This window comes from Mercenaria mercenaria, chromosome 6, assembly GCF_021730395.1.
Source record: "Mercenaria mercenaria strain notata chromosome 6, MADL_Memer_1, whole genome shotgun sequence".
In the NCBI taxonomy this organism is placed as follows: domain Eukaryota; kingdom Metazoa; phylum Mollusca; class Bivalvia; order Venerida; family Veneridae; genus Mercenaria; species Mercenaria mercenaria.
In genome coordinates this window covers 65,840,274-65,862,304 of record NC_069366.1, presented here as the reverse complement: position 1 = coordinate 65,862,304, position 22,031 = coordinate 65,840,274, and the positions used below count along the sequence as shown (strand labels likewise).

Genomic DNA, 22,031 nt, shown 5'->3' with positions numbered 1-22,031 from the left:
ACTTTTAATAACAAATCTTTAAATCAAGGCCCCGTCTTAGCATTAAGAAAAACGGACCCCCGCTTAGCAATTTGATAAACGCGGTCTCGGAAGCTATTGAAGGCTCTTAATTTGTAATTTCTTAAAGTGTATATGTCAAAACAATACTCCTACAAATATCCGTGTCGCAAAATGGTCTTTTACGGTCTCTTAAAGGGTTTATTTATTGAATTTGCGAAAATGTCCCCCGTCTTAACATCATCAAATTTGTTCACTTCAGTTGCGCGGTTGCACTTTTAGAGAAAACGAACGGACTTTGAGACAGAAAACCTATAGCCGAGTGTTGGATTTTCATATGAGACGGCACTCATCTATGTTTCCTTTTATTTGAACAGGTTGCTGAAAAGATATTTAAGAAAATGTTACCTTTATCGAACAGTCCGCCATGTTTTTGGCACCCCAGATTAGCGAAAAAGTCACGTTGTACATGCACCATGGTTCCATTTGATAATAATTCTGCGCAAGCGCAGAACGGCTGCACCAACTCTGCAATGAGAAACATTCAAATATGAAATCTATATTTTCACACTGTGAGAGATATGAGCTCCGCCCCCCTCATACATTGTGTATGAATTTTAAATTATTTGCTTAAAACAGGATGAAAATTATAGTCGCACTTTGTTCTTTATAATATATTTCTCGATTCAAATTATTTTACTTAAAGAGAATTCCATACCGTTATACAGCAAAATATAAAACAAAATGGAACTTTATGTTGCATGCGTCTTTATAACGTCACAGCACGTATGACGTCATGTCTGTTTACGCGCGTCTGTTTCCCGCGCTGAGATTAAAACAGTTGCAAAATGCATTTCTCAACGTAATTGAGCATAAAATAAAAAGAAAATTTGTTTGTTTTTCGTGAATATGGAATATATCTCACCTCGAAGTGCGAAAATGTTCACATTTTCACTCGCGCTACGCCCTCGTGAAAATATTTGAAATTTTCTCACTTCTCAGTGAGATATATACCATATTCACTCAAAACAAACAAATATCATCTATATATTTGTCACTCTGACGCCACTTTAACGTAAATATCGACTTCAACGTTAAAATTATCTCTACAAATTATACACCAATTCAACTGAGGCATTTTTAAATGAAAATATGATGAGAAACAAGCAAATCGATACTTGTTGACTGAACAGAACGATTTATGAAAACAATCTGACGGATGTGAAATTATGGTTCATCATAAATGGACGTCAATGGTCGTGTTAAACGTAAAATACGCATTCTATGACGATTATGCTGAATTTTACATTAAACAAACTTTCGAAACGGAACCCAACAACTTCAAATTAGGCGCATTCTACCTTAACAGAAAAGAAAGAACACATATTAGTTATTTGTACCGAAAATTTACTTGAACGCGACAGAATATAAAAATGATGCAAACGTAATCAGGGATTGTTTTGAACAAAATTTCTTCCATTTAAGTCATCCTATAAATTATAATAGCCATAGCTAGTAAAGCTAGTATACTTCTTGACAACTTAAAAGATTCTATAAACCATTTTTCAGTCTGGAATTGGAACACAAGGCTTCATAAATATTCTTCAAGGTGTTTAAAAGATATGGACAGGACAAGTCCATGGTTTAAACTTTTGAACTTACCTTTTGACCACTATTGGAACACATGTTTTGAACATATCTTACTGAGATGAACTCCATCTTTGACAGAGGATAATTAGATTAATTACTTATCCACTTGAGGCAATTTGGTGCAGGTATTTTAACTTCATGTTGGCGTTGTATCTTTGTCACATTTTACTGAAGAAAACAGCACCATTTAACATGGAACTAAGAAAAAGCAAGGCATTAAGTAGTTAAACCTCTTTTTATTTGTTTGTATTTGATAAAGGATGACAAAGACAAATGAATATACAAGGCAACAGCTGCAACAGAACTCAATAATAAAAGTAAGGTGCGGATGAATATATTATGACTAACACTTAATGAAATGAAATGATCCGCGTTTTCTCCATTTGAACCACAGGGAAGCCAGTGGTGCTGTGGTTAGCAGGTTGGACTACAAGTAGTCCAGCAATCTGGGTTCAATTCCCAGTGGCAACTGATATCCTGACTAGTGTTCATTATCTGGTGATTTACTTAAATTGGCACTGTTTCTGGATGGGATGCTGGCGTCTGCCACTGGCTCAACTTGAAATAATTTGTTCAATCCATTTCAGATGGGACCACTCATTGACTACACATGCTAAATTGGAAACTTTTAACGAGAAATCCTGGTAAGCACAAAAATGAAGACTTATTTCTGCATTGAAGTGTTATGTGCCTTCTATTTTTGTTTACTCATAGCACCTGGATGCACGAATGTTGAACAATTTATATATAGCACATACTAACCTGGTTTTTACAAAATACACCAGTTAGACAGCCATGCTTAAAATAAATTCCTTAAGGGGGCATCATCCTGATGATGAAATTTTTTTAAGCAGAATATCTGAAATCATGAATACAGTAATGTTTAAGCAGGAAAATTATTAAGAATTTTGTAAATTACAGCTAACTTCCTTCTACATTACATCACAATTCTATTGCATGATTTTGGGAGTTTTCTATATATTTTACGTATTTCACACCCATGTGATACATCACTAATGACTAGAACTCACTCAACCAAATTGCTTTTACATTTAACTTACAGTTACATAAATCTAGAGGTATTAAAATCTGTTGAAGTTGGCAATGATTGTAACTGAACTCAACAACAAGAATAAAATGGCAGTGAAAATAATTTGACAAACATTTATGATATTAAATGATATTTTGTCTTCAATATTTAAACTACACATATGAAAAAATATAACATATAACACATGTATAAAACTTTATCACGACCCCCCCCCCCCCCCCCACACAAACTGCAGACATCCTGAACATAAATTTCTTAAAGGAACATGCCTTCAGATCAAGACTGAAATTTAAACAAGGGTCATTGACCCTAAAGCACTCACCTGTGTACAAGGCTTCAAGTGTGTTTGTATAACAAAATGGTACTAAGTATTGAGTTAGGTTTCTTCTATATTAGCCTATATTATATACCTGCCACAAACATTTTTTAACCTAGGGCAATAATTTGAATAATTTAAGTAGATAATACAACTCTAATATCACATGCCAAATATCAAGGCTCTAGCTATTATTGATTCAGAGATTTTCAAAGTTTCTTATATATAAGCCTACAGTCAATATGTCAAACACAGAGGCGTAGCTATTTTTTTACCTTAGAGCAATAATTTGGAGAATTATGGTAGAGAGTCAAATTCAAAATATCAAAGCTCTAGATAAAAGATTTTTAAATTCTGACATCTGTAAACCTATTTTTAACCAAAAAGACCAATATTTTCAATGAACTGGAACCATTTGAACAACTGAAAGAGGGCTACCCAGAGATCATTTGTGTCTTCATCAAAATCCATTCAGCAGTTCTGGAGATGTTGTTCAAAGAAATTGTTGATGAAAAGTGACCATGCCCTCTGGCAGCCATGTTTTTTGACGAATTAGAAAAATTTGAACATTATTCACACAAGGATAATTTGTTAGTGATTATTTTTAAATCGGACTAACAGTTTTATACAAGAAGATCATCTAAGTTTTTACCAGGGAAAAGTGACCACACCCCCTGGCAGCCATGTTTTTTGACGAATCAAAATAAATCTGAACAATCTTGGTAGAGGATCGCACAAAGACCATTTGTGTATTACACTAAAACTATTTTAAAATTGGGCCAGCAGTTTCATAAAAGAAGATTTTTTTTAAAATTTCCACTATAAACATATAGGTAAAAGTGACCACACCCCCTGGTGGCCATGTTTTTTGACAAATTAGTATAATTTGAATAATCTTGGTCGAGGGTGACATAAGGATCATTTGTGTGAAATTATTTCAAAATCTGACCATTGGTTTATGAGACGTTGTTTTATGATTTTTCTATTGTTAGCTCTGAGCCCCCATTTTGTGCAACTTTGGTAGAGACCTATCCAAGGAACATCCACGCCAAGTTTCATCAATTTATTTATCTGGGTTTTACGGCGCACCAACACAGTATAGGTTTCATCAAAGTCCATTCAGTGGTGTTGGAGGAGATGTCCTTTAAACACAACTGTTGAAGATGGATGGATGACTTGATGGATGAACAGTCGCACACATGACGGACACAACGTTATCACGAAAGCTCACCATGAGCTCAGGCCAAAAAAAAAATCAGTGTAACATATGCAACATAATTGTGGCACTTCCCTAAAACAATCTAAATTCCTACTACATTAGCAACATAATAAGCACTTCTTTATATCTATATTTAGTTGAATATATATCACATGCACTGCAGAATAAATACAGGATATTTGTTTGTTTTAGCACAAGATCGAAATATATTTCAATGGTGTTTATGGTGTTCATGAGTGAAATATATTTTGATCTTACATTGAAACAAACAAATTTTCAATTTATCTTATGCTTTTTTTTGATGGTTTAACAAAATTATACAAGTTTGTCCGCACAATGTCACACGCATCGCATCATGACATCATAATGTTGTGACATCAGGTTATCTTTTTAGAAAAAACTGTAAATAGTTCTATTACCTTTCCTGATTTCTTTTACCTTTTATTATGATAGAAAGTAAATAATATTTATGATCCTGTTCTTATTTTTATGCATCTATACTTTTACTGAAGAATATTTTGCAAGGAATTTTCTCTCATTTATAATTCATACTATTTTGCATTCAAGTGTATTCTGTACCAAGGAAATTTAAAAATGATACTTTCACTGTTTGAAACAGTGAAAATATCAATTTTATTTCACCGATAAATTTCAGTATTTCACTGAAGAGCATAAAATAGAAGCAGATATTGTAAACCCTTGAAAAATTAAGTGTATTTCTCAAGTTTACAATATTCACCCTCGGGTGCACTTTATGATCCCTGTCTTATAAAACTGTATGTTCAAACACAAAGAAAACATACTCAATTAACTAAGATGTGCAGGCTGATCTTGGTCTGCACTGGTCACAAAGGCAAAATCACTTGCTGCCAGCAGGCTAAAGCTTAATAATGGTCTTGTCAAAGCTTTAATTTGAAACAGTTCAAATGTAAATATTTAAAACCATTCTTTTCAATGAAACTAAAATCAGCACAATCATGCTAATTTGCTGGACACATGTTAGCACTAAATTGTATAAGCTAAAAACAACTAACTGACAGGATATTTTATCACAGCCTCTATAAATCTATTAAGCACATGATTCAAAGCTCCTATTCTTCATTCCACTTATGTACAGTAAATCTCTTTTCAATACTAAGTTGCTTTGCATTTACCCCATTATCTACATACAGACATCGGATGCCATAATTTCCTACTTCAAAAGTTGATGTTTATTCCAAGGTCAACATTTCCATATCTGATTGTAAGATATCCTGTCACCAAGCCATCGATCAACAATTGTAACATGATTTTCTGTCACCAAGAAATCAGTCATCGATTCTAACAAGATATTCTATCAACATGCCATCTGTCATTGATTGTAACAAGATATCCTGTCACCATGCCACCTGTCACCAACTGTAACAAGATATCATTTATTTTAACATGATATCCTGTTACCATGCCATCAGTCATTGATTGTAACATGATATCCTGCCACCAAGCAATCTGTCACTGACTGTAACATGAATTTCTGTCAATAAGCCATCACTCATTGCCTGGTACAGGATTTTAAACTGTATTTTTCATGTTTGATTTGAATTCCAACATCTTCTTCCTTTTCCTCTCCCTTCTAGCTTTTCTGAACTGAAATACAAGCATTTATTACAAGGTTATCTGTGTATCCATTTATTAGAGTGAAATACCTGCTATTTTCAGAGTGAAAAATATCAAATATATTTTTCACTTGTAACAAACTATAAAATGGGTAAATTCAGTCAAAATATGAAATATTAAAAAAGACATTTTGTTTTACATGTAAAATCAAAATATCTTTCACTCATGAACACCATATCTTAGTGTTCAATCGTGGAAGTTATTTCACTCTTACAGTGAAACAAACTAGAGTTGTCACAGGAGTGACAAATTATACCCCCACAATACAGCCTTGTCACAGAAGTAAGCCAATGTCAAAGTTCAACGTATAAATCAATATGAGTCATCTGCTAGTCATGATCAACCTCCCTAATAAGTTTAGTGAACTTAGGCCCAAGCGTTATCAAGTCATCATCCGGAAGCGATTTAACTGTTCCAGGTCATTGTGACCCTGACCTTTGACCTCAAAATCAATAGGGGTCATCTGCATGTCATGAACAACCTCCCTATCAACTTTCACAATCCTAGGCCAAAGAGTTCTCAAGTCATCATCCAGAAACAGTTCAACTGTGACCTAAATCTTTGACCTACTGACCTTGAAGTTGAACCTGACCTGTATATTATGATGTTACACCTGTGTACCAAACTTTATGATCCTAGACCCAAGCATTCTTAAGTTTCATACAGGAACCCTTTAACTGTTCCGGATCATTGTAACCTTGACCTTTGACCTACTGACCTCAAAGTCGAACTTGACCTGTATTTTATGATGTCCCTTACCAAACTGACATACACTGACATATATGTCACTTATATGCAACTTATTCCTGACTTATAAGTGAAGTATATGCTACATATAAGCCACATATAAATCACATAAAATCTAGTCTAAGTCAGTTATATGTATAAGTCAATTATATGTCATCCCAAATTTTAACATATAAGCCACCTATATGCCACATATATGTTTCCTAGTATGTATCTGTCAGTTATATGGATCTCTTCAGTTTTCTTTCACAACCACATAGAAGTGAGAACTTAGAAAATTTTTGTAGTGGTTTGTTATCTTGTTGGCTGAAAATTTCTAAGTCCAAATTGTGAGAAAAAATTGTCTAAATATGTGTAAATAGTTCTGTTATTATTTGACACCACACAATGGGTATCAAAATATCCAGAATTTAATGATCTATAATACTGGAGCACTTCTTTTTGTTTTCAAATATATATTTTGATATTTTTAATTATTATTAAAGAGTGCATCATTATGAAACTGTAACAGCAGAGTAGATAATAAGCTTGAGAGTTTGCACTGAAAAAACCTAAAAAAACCCTAAAAAACAAACTCGTATATGAATGGTTTTCTTAGGGGTGGTCACACTGTATAAGCTATTCATTTCTTTGTTTCTAATAATAGTACCAAAACAAATGTAGTAATTTATAAGGATTAAGTCATATAATCCAACAAATTATTAATTAAATAATACTATATATGTTACATCATCATAACTGAATTAGTTTATTTCTTGGATAATTGGCAATGATTTATTATCTAGCTTTTACAGTCAGTTAATACACTGCTGTTCAATGTATACTGATGTATAAATAAACACACAGAGATAGCTGATATGACCAAGATAAGAACCAATGAAAATGCAGGCTTCTGAGGCCATTTTACACCTGTAACCAAAGAAATAATCCCAATATTTCTGTTCATTTCTCTGTGATCTTTGCAAATTCTTTGAGCAAATAAATTGACAAATTCCCACTTTAATCATAAATATATATATTAGTAACATTTTAGATATTCCCTTCAGTAGATACATTGTGCTGAAGAAAATTGCTCATGAATACCAAAAATTTGAATGTAAACAGGAAGTGCTTTGTTCATGTTGTTGGAGGCATTAATGGATTGGAGATAAATAATAATTGTGAAGCTGGAAATTCTTAAATGCATTCAGAGGGACATCAGGTAAGAACATTAAACTTTCTAATTTCAAATGAAATTTAAACCTATAATATGTCATAGCCATTAGGACTAAAAAAAAATACTGAAGCAGGAACTTTATTCATCTCAATGGCGGAAATTTTCACTGTCTTCAGGTGTTAATGATAGATTATTATGCTTCTGTAGCAACAAGTTATTTAATACTTTGTGGCAATTTTCAATTAATATTTCTTGTAATTAGTACTAAAATCACATTGTACCCCTGACATACAAGAGAGCCTTTTATATAACATTTTCAAAGTTTTATGTTATAATTTTACTTTTCAGTTAAAAGAGTGAGTTCCAGCAACATGTATCTTCTAAAATATGTGTGATCAGATATAGAATTTTATAGTTATTAATGGTTTTGGAGGAAAATGAACAGAAATTTGGGAAAAAGTTACAGGTATGAAATTTATAAGTGAAGCAAACATTTATTCCTTGCTAAATTTGTTTATACTATATTTTGGGGTTAAGGACTACCAGCTTATCCCCAAACACCAAGATAGGTATGGCACCAAGGAATAATAATACAGAACATGGTATTTTAAAATGTCATAAAATGTGTTTTCTTTTCATACCACTGTAGCATTTCCATGTACTGCATTGAAACTTACCAAGAACCTTTTTTTTGTTTGATTTAACCTCGCACTGTCACATGATAGGTCATATGGCGACTTTCCAGCTTTAATGGTGGAGGAAGACCCCAGGTGCCCCTCCGTGCATTATTTCATCAGGAGTGGGCACCTGGGTAGAACCACTGACCTTCGTAAGCCAGCTAGATGGCTTCCTCACATTAAGAATTCAACGCCCCATGTGGTTTCAAGCCTCACTCTGTGCACTGAATTCTTTGGTATAATTTACTTAAATTATTAAAAGATTTTGGTCTTTTCGCAGTTAATAAAACAGTGATTGAGAATTATTTCGAATTCTTTTCCAGATTATGTATGCTGCGGAGAAAGATGTCATTCAGGCGATCAACCAGAAATATGCTGATGCCAGGTCAACGTTAGCAGCATCGTGCAAAAAAACAAACTTAACATTTATGACAACGCACTGAAAATTTGCTGTGTATATAGTTTTTACTAGATAGCGTTAAATTTTTTAGTGAAATGACATTGTTGATATTTAATCAACTTCATTTTTTTCTTTCTAAAATGCTATTTTATGTGTATAAACTGTTCTATTTTTAGTAAGAAGAAACCTGAACATTGTTAATATTAACTTTGTTCTTTTTTTTGTTATTGGGGATTTTTTTGGACTGAAATACTCAATGTACATAAAGTTTAAACTTAAATTAATAAAGTGATAGTAACAATATGTGCTGCTTTTATATCATTATTCTGCTGTGGACACATGGTTATGTACGATTTGTGTTGGCCATACCTGTAACTTAGCTTGATTATAATTGTGCATAATCATCAATTGACAGAAATTTATTGAAAACTGTACTTGCTGACAGTGAATTTTAATATATAACCTTCATATTGTACCTTGTCTTTTTAAGTTTCAGTATTTTTGGCATCCAAAGCAACTTATATGTGACTTATAAGTCACTTATATTGGACTTATATGTCACTTATAAATGATTATATATGTCATATACAGTGCAACATACAAGTCACATATATGTGACTTATAAGTCACTTATATACTTTCCATATACCTATATGTTACATATACTTCACATACATCTAATTTGCATGTAAAATAGGAATAAGTCCCATATATGTGACTTATAGGTAGACTGACTATGTGAACTATAAGTCTCATATAAAAATGGCATATAAGTGGCTTATATGTTATTTTGGTAAGGGGTACCAAAATTTATGATCCTTGGCCCAAGTGTTCTCAAGTTATCATCAGAAACCATTTTACTGTTCTGGGTCATTACAACTTTGACCTTTGACCTACTGATCTCAAAGTCAAAGTTCACGTGTATTTTATAATGTTACACCTGTGTAACAAAAATCATTTAAATCTGGCAGCCTTTCATGAGTTATTGTCCAGAAACCATGAAAACCAACATAGGGACGGAATGACTGAATGACAGAAAAGCTCACTCCTATATACCCCACCAAACTTCGTTTTGTCGGGGTATAACAAATATGCTCTATGTATTCATGGTTGAAATTTTACTGATGTATCTTTATCACCATACCATTTTATCACTACATTTTATTACCTAATTATTTTTTCAATTCAAATGGGCCATTAAACCACATGTTATTACACACTTAAAACTGTAGGCATGAATCTATAAAATTCTGTTTAATCTGGCTAAGTCCCTGTTTGTTCCCCAACATTTCAGTTATGTAATGAATGACCAGTACTGATGTTTCTGCAAGTTGCTGACAGCAAAGCTAATGGGGAAAGAAAAATATCTGCAATTAGTAGAGAGATATTCCCTCCTCAGAGATGTCCTCAACAGAAACCATGCAAAATGAGAAATACCTTTAACAAATATCTAGCAGCTGCAGGCATTGGCTTTTTTAAATCTTCACTCCTGATACTGCCTGAGGACTCAGAGGAACTTGTATCATCTAAAGAGTTTTCTCTCTTTTGTTGCTCTTTAGCTGAAACTTCATGGAGGACAAATGACTGCTCTCTATCTGTCACATAATTCTGTGCTTGCTGACCAACTGCACTGACAGTAGGTTGATAGGAAGGCAGGGAATTGCCAGGAGTTTGAATTTCTGAAATGTGTCCATTTTAAAACATTACACTAAATCTTTTTTTTTATAGTAAACAAGTATTCTGTATGTTATTTTCACATTTTTTGGCATTGCCTTTCATTGAATTTTATCAATTACAAGATAAAGCAGCTTTGTTTTGAATAAAATGACAAGTGCACAAAGATACTCCTTTATTTACAATGAAAACCTACAATAAAACTGAAAATGATTACTATAGTAGAACACTTTTTTTCAGAAATGTTTTGGCCTTTTTCATTATGAGGAACATTTGTGCCAAGTAATTTCAAAATCCCTTGAAGAATGGTTGATTTATTGACTGGACAAGAGATAGACCCTGCTTACTTTTGACTTCTAAGTGTGACCTTGACCTAGGAGCTAGTGGTCTGGGTCTAGAGCATGGCATGTCCTCTCAACATTTTATGCCAAGTAATTTTAAAATCCCTTAAATGATGGAAGAGTTATGGACCGGACAAGAAACAGACCATGTTAACGTTTAACCTCGAAGTGTGACCTTGTCCTTAGAGCTAGGGTCCAGATCTTGTGCATGGCACATTGTCTCATTGTGGTGAACATTATGCCAGGTTATTTCAAAATCCTTTTATAGACGGCAGAGTTACAGCCCGGACAAGAACTAACACAGACGGACAGTGTAATTTTATTATGTGTACCTTCATGGGCATAAAACGTTTAGGCTCTTCATAGTCTGTTAACCAGTTCTATCCTAAACAAACCCCAAGGTGAGTAACTTATAAACATCCTTCTGAAGATTCAGGTTTCTAGGTCAAATACTTTCAGAGATATATGTGCAATACAAATTATGTCAGACCAATGGTAGTGAGGTCCTGATTAATCATGAAACAAGAGGGCCATGTCATGGCCCTAGATCGCCCACCTGACCTAGTTTTCACTCAATTAATTTGGCCAAGATTTCATAGATGTAAACATTCTGACCATGTTAATCATGCAGACCATCAGCCATATTTTTTCAACATTATGACGTGTGACCAAGTTTTTCCCCAAGTGACCCAGTCAAAAATTTATTCTAGATTTTAAGCAGTATAAACATTCCGTCAGGCTAATGAAGATCAGGTAAAAAAATATCGCCTTGTTAACAAAGTCATTCTATGATTTGTCAAAGTTGCCTACTATTTGATATAAGATGTCAGTTTCAAACTGACCCAGATTTAATAAAAAAAAAAAATTCTGACAAATCTTTATGATGATGAAGTACCAAGTGTGGCCCCAGGTTTAAACTCGACCAAGATTTAATAGAGACAAACATTCAGATTTATAAGGATAAGTAGAAAATGTGAACTCGGTTTTTCTAGGATATGGCCTAATGACCTAGTTCAAAACATTAGGTAACCCACTTCTGAACTTGACTTAGGTTTCATATCAACAAACGTTCTGACAAAGCGTTATGATGATCAAAAAGCAAATGTGACTTCTTAAGCATTAACAAGTTTTTTTCTAAGACTTTACCTACATGTAGTTGTGTAATTCAAGATCTCAGGTAAACAACTTTTGAACTTGATCTAGATTTCATAGATACAAACACAAACTTATGAAGATCAAGTCATGACTTAGGAAATAATCCATGCCAGTTTTTTTACAAGGACGCACTCATTAGAAGTTCTGTAAATTAGGTATCAAGAATTCTGACAGGGCATGGTATATATTGATAATTCTAATTGGTCAACCATGTCACACATTAAAGATGAAGTTTAAAAATAGAATAATAGGAAATTCGAATATATTGAAGCTGGCTGGTTGGGCAATTATATGAAGAATGACACGTCCAGTTTCATAGTTACACAGTTGTTGTGGCTTTTAAACTGGGCAAGTGTAAATTTATATCCCTGAAATTGTGTATGTCTGGAGGAGGAGTAGCTAAAGTATAGTCAGATAAAGAAAATAACATACCTGGGGGTGACAGTTCCTGAGAGGAAGATTCCTGTTCTCCTATCTTCTTATGTTTCATCAACCAGTCATGTACAAACAACTTTTTATCTATTGAAAACATTTCATTGAAGACAGACCCCTTCATGTCTAAACTAGGGATTTTATTGCCTTCAGACTTCTCTACACGTTCTTTTTGCTTGTTAACCGAGTTAATCTGTTTAGAAGTTTCACAGACTGGATCAAATACCTTCCTATCAGTGTTATTGTCTAGTTTGGCATTCCTCCTTTTGTACCTTCCTAGCTGCGGATCTGCTAATGCCCCACTGTCAGAGTCTTTGTTTTCTTCATGTTCTGCGTCTTTCTGTCTATAGAATCTAAGCATGCCATTAACTCTGCTATATATAAGATCTCCACTGTTACTTTTACTCTTAGTTCCACTTTCATTTACAATTTTCACACATTTTTTTAACTTTGTTTGATCAGCATATGTTTTAACAATATCTGAAACACCTGTTTCTATTTTTTTACGTGGAAGTAAAGAGTCTGGACTTAAGTCGTGTATTTCATTTTCTTCGTTCTCCCCTGAGAACAGTGACTCAGATGACCTATTCACAGCTGCATGCTCGATTTTTTCAACATTTTCACCAACTGTGGAAGAACTACTTTTTTTCTGTGATCCTTGACTAGAATCTAACCTAGACTTCCTCTTGTTTGTCTTTTCAACGAAAGATTTGTTCTTTGTTTCACCTGAAGCTGGAGCAGAATATGGCGATTCAATAAAATTTTGCCAAAATACTTTATTACCAAAACAATGACCGTCGATGAATATTTTACGTGGTTCATATGTTTTACAGGGTGTTTTAACACCATCTGTAGACTTGGTTTTATTTTCCCTGTCTCCGACGACTACAGTTTCTTCATGAACAGCTTTTGTTGAAGTCTTTGCTTTCTTAGGACTTTTATTCACAACAAAATCTTCTAAAGAATCATTCAAAGTGTCAACCACTGACTCTGCAACTTTGTTGTTTTGTTTTAGTCCAACCTTAGTTTCATTTCTTTCTTTCACTACTTTACTATATTCTTCAACTGAATCTGTACATTTCTGTTTCTTAATTTTACTTGTGTTATCTAAACTATTGAAATCTGATTTTCTCTTTCTATGAATATTTGTTCTTTTCACAGGTTTCACTTTAAAAGCAAGTTTTTCAGGTTTAGATATTGCCCAGAAGTCACTAGAAACATATTGAGGTTCACACTTTTTCATCAACTTAGTGAATGTTTTATCTTCAGTAGAACTTACACATCTTGTCTCCCTAGTGGCACCAAGTGTGGCATCAAATGTGGCTTCAATAATGCTATTACCTGTGTGCTCAAAGTGATCATTAAGCGATGTTTTGTTTGTGACAGAACTGCCTGAATGCACAATATTTTCCTTTTCATCACCGGTATTTTTTTTATGTGCTTGTCCCAGGTGAAATGGAACAGTCACTTGTTTGTCACCCAATTTCTTTACCTTTTCAGGAGATGACTTTCTCATGCTAGTGTAACTTTTTTTTGTTTCACCTAAATCATATTTTGTCAAATCCTTTTCCAATTCATTTGTAGTTTCAATCTGACCCTCTTTTAAACTGTTACATTCCACATGAAAAGGGGTCCTGCTAGTTTTGTCAGAATCTTTAGAAGTACTCCTGTCATTCACTGATTCATTGGGACATGTCAGAGATTCAAGCATGGATGTCTGAATGAGACTTTCAGACAGTTGTGGAAGAAACTCTTGTGTTTGTGGAATATCTGAATCCTTAGAAATATTACTTTTACTCAATGACTCATTGTTACATGCTGTCAGAGATTCCAGTAATGGTGTCTGTACCAAAGTTTCAGACAATTTGGGTACAAATTCTTGTGTCTGTGGATATAGACAGATCTCAAAAGGTTGAGTACACAGTACAGGACTGGTCAAACTGACTTGATCACACGGCTGTAAACCTGAATCCTTCTGTGAAGACTCCTTTGTAACAAAGATGTCACCGCCTGGTTGTGAAGCTGTTGCTTGAAAACTATCTGTAGGCATATTCTCCTCACAGTTTTCCATTTCTGTACTTGAATCTTTACCACTGGCATTCTTCTTGTTTTCAGTTTCCTGACACTCTTTATCTGATTCTACTGAGTGTCCTGCAAAGATGTGGCTATTCTGACAATCCGTGTTCTCGTTTCTTTCTGTCTCACTGTTCACATTACCTTTTTTAATCCAATTTTTAAACTGGTCTTCAAATGAACATGCACTAATTCTTTCGCTTACCAGTTCTTTATTTGTATCAGCTCTAACCTCTTTACTTGTTTCTACACATATATCAGACTTATCTGATTTATCTTTATTCATTTTACCTTCATCTATCGATCCATAAGCTACTGAAATTAGACCAGTTTCCTCACTATCAGAATCAACACTATCAGACAGTTCTGTTATTTCAATTTTATTACTTTTCTCTAGCACCTGATCTCTTTTCTCTTCAGCTTTGTTCTCAAATTTCACAACTGCTGTAGAATATGCAATAATTTCACTTTCTGTACTAGAATCTGAAGTAGAATTTGCAATTATTTCACTGTCTTTGCTGGAATCTGATACAATCTTTAGTCCAGCTTCCTTCCTTTTCAGTTTTTCTTTACCTTTCTTTGTTCCAGTAACCCTATCTTCAGTATCACTATACTGAGGACCAACTTTACTATCACTTACATGTCCATTTCTTTTGCCATCTCTATCACTAACGACCTTGTATTCACCCTGAATTTTCTTCACTGAAAGTTTCAGTGAAGGTGAAGAGATAAAATTGAAGATGGAAACTGAAGATTTATCACTTGTTCTCAATAAATTTACAGCTTTATCACAGTCTTGCTGAACACTTTCCTGTTTCAATTTTCTCTTCTGATCCGCAGCATGCACAGTGAAAATTAACAGCCATGCTGCATACTGTCTCGGCACTCTCTTTTCTAAAAACTTTTCCACCTTTAACTTTTGTTTTCAGCAATGAGTTTCTGCCCTCCATCGGTTTTTCAGATGCCTTCTCTGGAGATAGTACCTAAAATTTTAAATTATGAAAAGCAATTAAAAAAGTAACATTGGTTGTTTAAATATAACATTTAAGACGGAATATAATACATAAGCATTAATTTGAACATTTTGAAGCATGTTGTTTAAGATTTTCTAAAACTTTTATTTAATTTCCATGTATCCGCTCTTGCAGATAGTTCTATCTATCAAGTCACTGACTAATATTAGGGCTGGGATGATTTCAAAATTTTGAAACCGGTTAATCATTTGTATGAAATCAAATCGAACCGGTTAATCGGCCGCCATATTGAAAATGTTGTTTTCTTTCCTGACGGCCGTATCAATGTACTTCCAGCAGCTGACTTCATTAGGAACTTACGAACTTTATCGTTTGCAAGCAGTGCGATAATAAGTTATATTTGGTGTATTTTATTTTAAATATTATCATGACAGGCGAATCCGAGACTACTGATTATGTTCAATGTATTTTAGCGGAAATATACTGCGGGTCTATGTGCTGGTCAAAGAAATGTATAAGATAAAGTATGATTTGTGATATTTATTGTTTGAGCACGATTAGTGGTTTTGCAAAACTGAAACCTATTTCACCTAGTAATCGAATCGGATCCGATTAACCGTCCCAGTCCTAATCAATATTTAATCCCCAATTATACCGGGATTATTGCTGGATGAACTTAACTCAATGCAAAACGATTGTCAAGTACATGATTATTGTACGAGATCGGAAAATGTTTTAAGTCTAATAAAATAAATTCAGATCCATTATTTAAGCTGAAATTTAGATATCATATTACACATAGTATATACAAGAGTCATGATGACCCTGGATCGCTCACCTGAGTAATATGAGCTACATGTTTCAAATGTCAAACTGATGATTTTTAGAAATTTTTTGGAAAATTTTCCGATGTACAATCAAGTAACCCCTGGGGCAGGGCCAATTTTACCCCGAGGGTCATGATTTGAACAAAGTTTGAAGAAGTCTACTAGGCAACGTTACATATCAAATATCTAAGATCTAAGCCTTCTGGTTTATTTTTAGCAAATTTATTAAGATTTCCCTATGGGCTGGGTCAATTTGACCCTGGGGGGGGGGGGGGGGGGGGGTCAAGATTTGAACACATTTTGTAGAGGTCCACTAGGCAATGCTACATGTCAAATATCTAAGCTCTAGGCCTACTGGTTTATTTTTAGAAAATTTTGAAGATTTTTCTATGTACAACCAAGTAACCCAATGAGGCGGGGTCAATTGACCCCAGGGGTCATGATTTGAACAGAGTTTGTAGAAGTCTACTAGGCAATGTTACATATCAAATATCTAAGATCTAAGCCTTCTGGTTTATTTTTAGCAAATTTATGAAGATTTCCCTATGTACAATCAAGTAACCCCTGGGGCTGGGTCAATTTGACCCAGAGGGGGGGGGCTCAAGATTTGAACAAATTTTGTAGAGGTCCATTAGGCAATGCTACATGTCAAATATCTAAGCTCTAGGCCTTCTGGTTTATTTTTAGAAAATTTTGAAGATTTTTCTATGTACAATCTAGTAACCCCATGAGGTGGGGTCAATTTGACCCCGGGGGGTCATGATTTGAAATTTTTTTGTAGAAGTCTAATAGGCAATGCTACATGTCAAATATCTAAGATTTAGGCCTTCTGGTTTATTTTTAGAAAATTTTTGAAAATTTTCCTATGTAAAATCAAGTGACCCCTGGGACGGGGTCATGATTTGAAATTTTTTTGTAGAGGTGCACTAGACAATGCTACATGTCAAATATCTAAGCTCTAGGCCTTCTGGTTTATTTTTAGAAAATTTTGAAGATTTTTCTATGTACAATCAAGTGACCCCTCGGGCGGGGTCAATTTGACCCCGGGAGTCTTGATTTGAACAAATTTTGTAGAAGTCTACTAGGCAATGCTACGTGTCAAATATTTAAGATCTACGCCTTCTGGTTTATATTTAGAAAATTTTTGAAGATTTTCCTATGTAAAATCAAGTGACCCCTAGGGCGGAGTCAATTTTGACCCCGGGGTCATGATTTGAATAATTTTAGTAGAGGTCCACTAGCCAATGCTACATGTCAAATATCTAAGCTCTAGGGCTTCTGGTTTTTGAGAAGAAGATTTTTTAAGATTTTCCTATGTAAAATCAAGTGACCCCTGGGGTGGGGTCAATTTTGACCCTGGGGTCATGATTTGAACAAATTTGCTAGAGGTCCACTAGGCAATGCTTCATACCAAATATCTAAGCTCTAGGGCTTCTGGTTTTTGAGAAGAAGATTTTTAAAGTTTTTCCTTTCAGTTGCCATGGCAACCAGAGTTATGCATGGAATTCAATTGTTTGAACAATTTTGAAAGGGGGCCTCCCAAGGATCATTCTCTTGAAGTTTGGTGTAATTCTGCCCAGTGGTTTTCAAGAAGAAGATTTTTTTAGAAAATGTTGATGGACGACGGACATTGTGCGGTCACAATAGCTCACCATGCAATCTGACTAAAGTACTTGATCTTCTAAACGAAGATCTGAGAACGACCCATTCACATTCGTCTTCTGTAGATTTTGGATTTCCAGTATTGCTATTTTTATTTTATCCAATCAGACGACTTGTTCGAATGTCAAAGAGTAACAAAAATGTGCAGTCATTCCAGGGCTCGAACCCGGGACCCCTCGCTTACAAAGCAAGTGACCTACCGACTGAGCTAGGCGCCTATCTGATACATTATGACATAGGAATTGTAAATATCAAAAGTCAAGGCTACAGGTAGATTTGCAACATGTTGTAAGTTAGGCTCTGATTGGCTAGCGAAAGGGTCGTCAGAACGAGGCAACGAATAGGTCGTTCTCAGATCCTATGCGTAGCGTAATAGGAGATGTACTTTAGTCAGATTGGCTCACCATGAGCCTTTGGCTCAGGTGAGCTAAAAAACAAGAAAAAGCTAAAAGATGCTTTTGTAGAAAAGCACATGTCTCACCCAATGCATAGTCGTATAGGCAAGAAGTCGAATGGGGACAGGAGCAAAAGTCAACAAGCAAATTCATTGAATTGGTATCCCCCGCCGAAAGGGTTTGTGGTGAGGAATGGTAAAAAATATACCCGGCAAAAGGTTAAGGATGTTACTAAGAATACTAAGAAGCAAATAATTATTGGGGGGGAGGGGGGGGGTGGTGCATGACTGAGTGGAGAGTGAGGTGGGGGAATGGTACAACTTTGCATGTTGATAAAATATTCATGGAAGATTTGAAAAAAAAAAAAAAAATGATTTTTTTTTTAGTGGGGGCGGGGAGGGGGAGGGTGTGTGACCAAGGCAAGGTGGTGACCAAGTGTGGGTACACAACTTCACATGTTTATAATAAATGTTCATGGAAAAGAATGAAAGAAGTTTAATGAAATTCTACTAATTGGTTGGTTTGTTATGTTCAAATCTGTGGATTTTTTTAACAATAAAAGGGCAATAACTCTAAGGGAAACTGAATCAAAAAAAAATAAAAAAAAATTGATGGGCACCATCGCAGTATGCTGTTTCATCTTTATTTCAAGTTCTATGAAATTCTATCTGATAGTTACTGAGAAATGGCTGCAGATGGACATACTTGGGCATTTTTCATTAAATCAAGGGCAATAACTCTAAGGGAAATTGACCAATCCAATAAAAAACTTGACGGGCATCATCGCAGTATGTTGGTTCATCTTTATTTCAAATTTCATGAAATTCTACCTGCTAGTTACTGAGAAATGGCTGCGGACGGACATTTTTGGGCATTCTTCAGTAAGTAAAGGGCAATAACTCTAAAGGAAATTGAACAATCCAAAAAAAAAACTTGACGGGCATCATCACAGTATGTTGGTTCATGTTTATTTTAAGTTTCATGAAATTCTACCTTCTAGTTACTGAGAAAAGGTTGCGGACGGACGCACACACGCACCGACGGATGGACAACGCCATTTCAATACCCCCCTCCCGATTCCATCGGCGGGGGATAAAAAGACACTGATGGCTGGCTGTAATAGGGATTATGTACTAGCAGTCAAATCACCCCACTAAGTTTAAACATTCTGGGCCTAGTGGTTCTCATGAATTGGAAATGGTTTTCCATGTTCAGGCCCATGTGACCTTAACCTTTGATTTAAGTCCTATCATCCTGTGAAGTTTGAAGGTTCTGGGTCAAATGATTCTCAAGTCATTGATCAGAAACCGTTTTCCATGTTCTGGTCCCTGTGACCTTGACTTTTGATCAAGTGACCCAAAAAGCAATAGCAAAAAGCAATACTCTACAAGTTTAATCACCCTATGAACTTTCAACATTCTGGGTCAAGAGGTTCTGAAGTTATTGATCAGAAACTGTTTTCCATGTTTACAATCTGACTAAAGTACATCTCCTATACGCTACGCATAGGATCTGATAACGAGCTATTCATGGCCTCGTTCTGACAACCCTTCTGCTAGCCAATCAAAAGCTACCTTACAACATCCTGCAAGCTTTAAAAAGCCATAGGTTTTGATATCAACAATTTTTATGTCGATAGATGTCAGATAGCCGGTTAGCTCAGTTGGTAGGGTACTTGCTTTGTAAATGAGAGGTCCCGGGTTCGAGCCCTGGATTAACTGCAAATTTTTCTTACTCTTTGACATTCGAACAAATTGTCTGATTGGTTCAAACCAAAATAGATTTGCGAAAATAAAAATAGCAATATTGGAAATCCAAAATATACAGAAGACGAATGTGAATGGGTCGTTCTCAGATCTTCGTTTAGAAGATCAAGTACTTTAGTCAGATTGCCATGTTTAGATCCCTGTGACCTTGACCTTTGATCTAGTAACCACAAAAATAATAGGGGTCCATTCCTCTGTACGCCCTATCATCCTATGAAGTTTGAAGGCTGTAGGTCAAATGGTCCTCCAGTTGATTAACAAGAGGACCATGATGGTCCTGAATCGCTCACCTGTCCCCACATGACCCAGTTTTAAACCGAGTATGATGTCGTTTTTTTCTATTATTTGACACTGTGACCTAGTTTTTGAGCTCATGTGACCCAGTGTTGAATCTGATCTAGATATCATCAAGATAAAAATTCTAACCAATTTTCATGAAGATCCACTGAAAAATATGGCCTCTAGAGAGGTCACAAGATTTTTTATTATTTGACCTACTGACCTAGTTATTGAAGGCACGTGACCCAGTTTCGAAAATGACCTAGATATCATCAAGGTGAACATTCTGACCAATTTTCATGAAGATCCATTCAAAAGTATGGCCTCTAGAGAGGTCACAAGGTTTTTCTATTTTTAGACCTACTGACCTAGTTTTTGACCGCAGTTGACCCAGTTTCAAAACTGACCTAGATATCATCAAGATGAACATTCAGACCAATTTTCATATAGTTCCCATGAAAAATATGGCCTCTAGAGAGGTCGCATGGCTTTTTTTGTTATTTGACCTACTGACCTAGTTATTAAAAACATGTGACCAAGTTTCGAACAAGACTTAGATATCATCAAGGTGAACACTCTGACTTATTTTCATGAAGATCCATTGAAAAGTATGGCCTCTAGAGAGGTCACAAGGTTTTTCTATTTTTAGACCTACTGACCTAGTTTTTGACCGCAGTTAAACCAGTTTCGAACTTGACCTAGATATCATCAAGATAAAAATTCTGACCAATTTTCATACAGATCCCATGAAAAATATGGCCTCTAGAGAGGTCACAAGGTTTTTTTGTTATCTGACCTACTGACCTAGTTATTGATGGCATGTGACCCAGTTTCGAACTTGACCTAGATATCATCAAGGTGAACATTCTGACCAATTTTCATGAAGATCCATTCACAAGTATGGCCTCTACAGAGGTCACAAGGTTTTTCTATTTTTAGACCTACTGACCTAGTTTTTCATCGCAGTTGACCCAGTTTTGAACTTGACCTAGATATCATCAAGATGAACATTCTGACCAACTTTCATACAGATCCCATGAAAAATATGGCCTCTAGAGAGGTCACAAGGTTTTTTTATTATTTGACCTACTGACCTACTTTTTGATCGCAGTTGACCCAGTTTCGAACTTGATCTAGATATCATCAAGTTGAACATTCTGACCAACTTTCATACAGATCCCATAAAAAATATGGCCTCTAGAGAGATCACAAGGTTTTTTTATTATTTGACCTACTGACCTAGTTTTTGACAGCACGTGACCCAGTTTCAAACCTGACCTAGATATCATCAAGAGGAACATTCTGAATAACTTTCATGAAGATCCCATGAAAAATATGGCCTCTAGAGAGGTCACAAGGTTTTTTTATTATTTGACCTACTGACCTACTTTTTGACCGCAGTTGACCCAGTTTCGAACTTGACCTAGATATCATCAATATGAACATTCTGACCAACTTTCATACAGATCCCATGAAAAATATGGCCTCTAGAGAGGTCACAAGGTTTTTTTATTATTTGACCTACTGACCTACTTTTTGATCGCAGTTGACCCAGTTTCGAACTTGACCTAGATATCATCAAGA

The 22,031-nt window shown here is 35.1% G+C and overlaps 2 protein-coding genes and 1 long non-coding RNA gene across 5 annotated transcripts in view; 1 reads left to right on the top strand and 2 right to left on the bottom strand.

The window, feature by feature from the left end:
* Positions 1-1,868: 1,868 nt before the first annotated feature.
* On the bottom strand, positions 1,869-15,322 carry LOC123548552 (uncharacterized). The gene is made up of 3 exons (XM_045335900.2): positions 12,472-15,322; positions 10,307-10,548; positions 1,869-5,859 (listed from the first exon to the last, which is right to left on the bottom strand). Exons 1-3 carry the CDS (start codon positions 14,828-14,830, stop codon positions 5,785-5,787), a joined length of 2,676 nt encoding a protein of 891 aa, XP_045191835.2. The 5' UTR covers positions 14,831-15,322; the 3' UTR covers positions 1,869-5,784.
* Positions 7,681-9,098, top strand: LOC123545494 (uncharacterized). Its single transcript, XR_006685367.2, has 3 exons — positions 7,681-7,837; positions 8,141-8,258; positions 8,793-9,098. It is a non-coding gene; the product is annotated as an uncharacterized LOC123545494 (long non-coding RNA).
* Positions 15,322-22,031, bottom strand: part of LOC128545929 (uncharacterized) — a 38,003-nt gene continuing 31,293 nt past the window's right edge. For all 3 annotated transcript variants that reach the window (XM_053546200.1, XM_053546201.1, XM_053546203.1), the window contains exon 12: positions 15,322-15,527. In XM_053546200.1, coding sequence (XP_053402175.1) covers positions 15,333-15,527 — 195 coding nt within the window. In that variant the 3' untranslated portion in view covers positions 15,322-15,332. The remainder of the gene's footprint in view (positions 15,528-22,031) is intronic.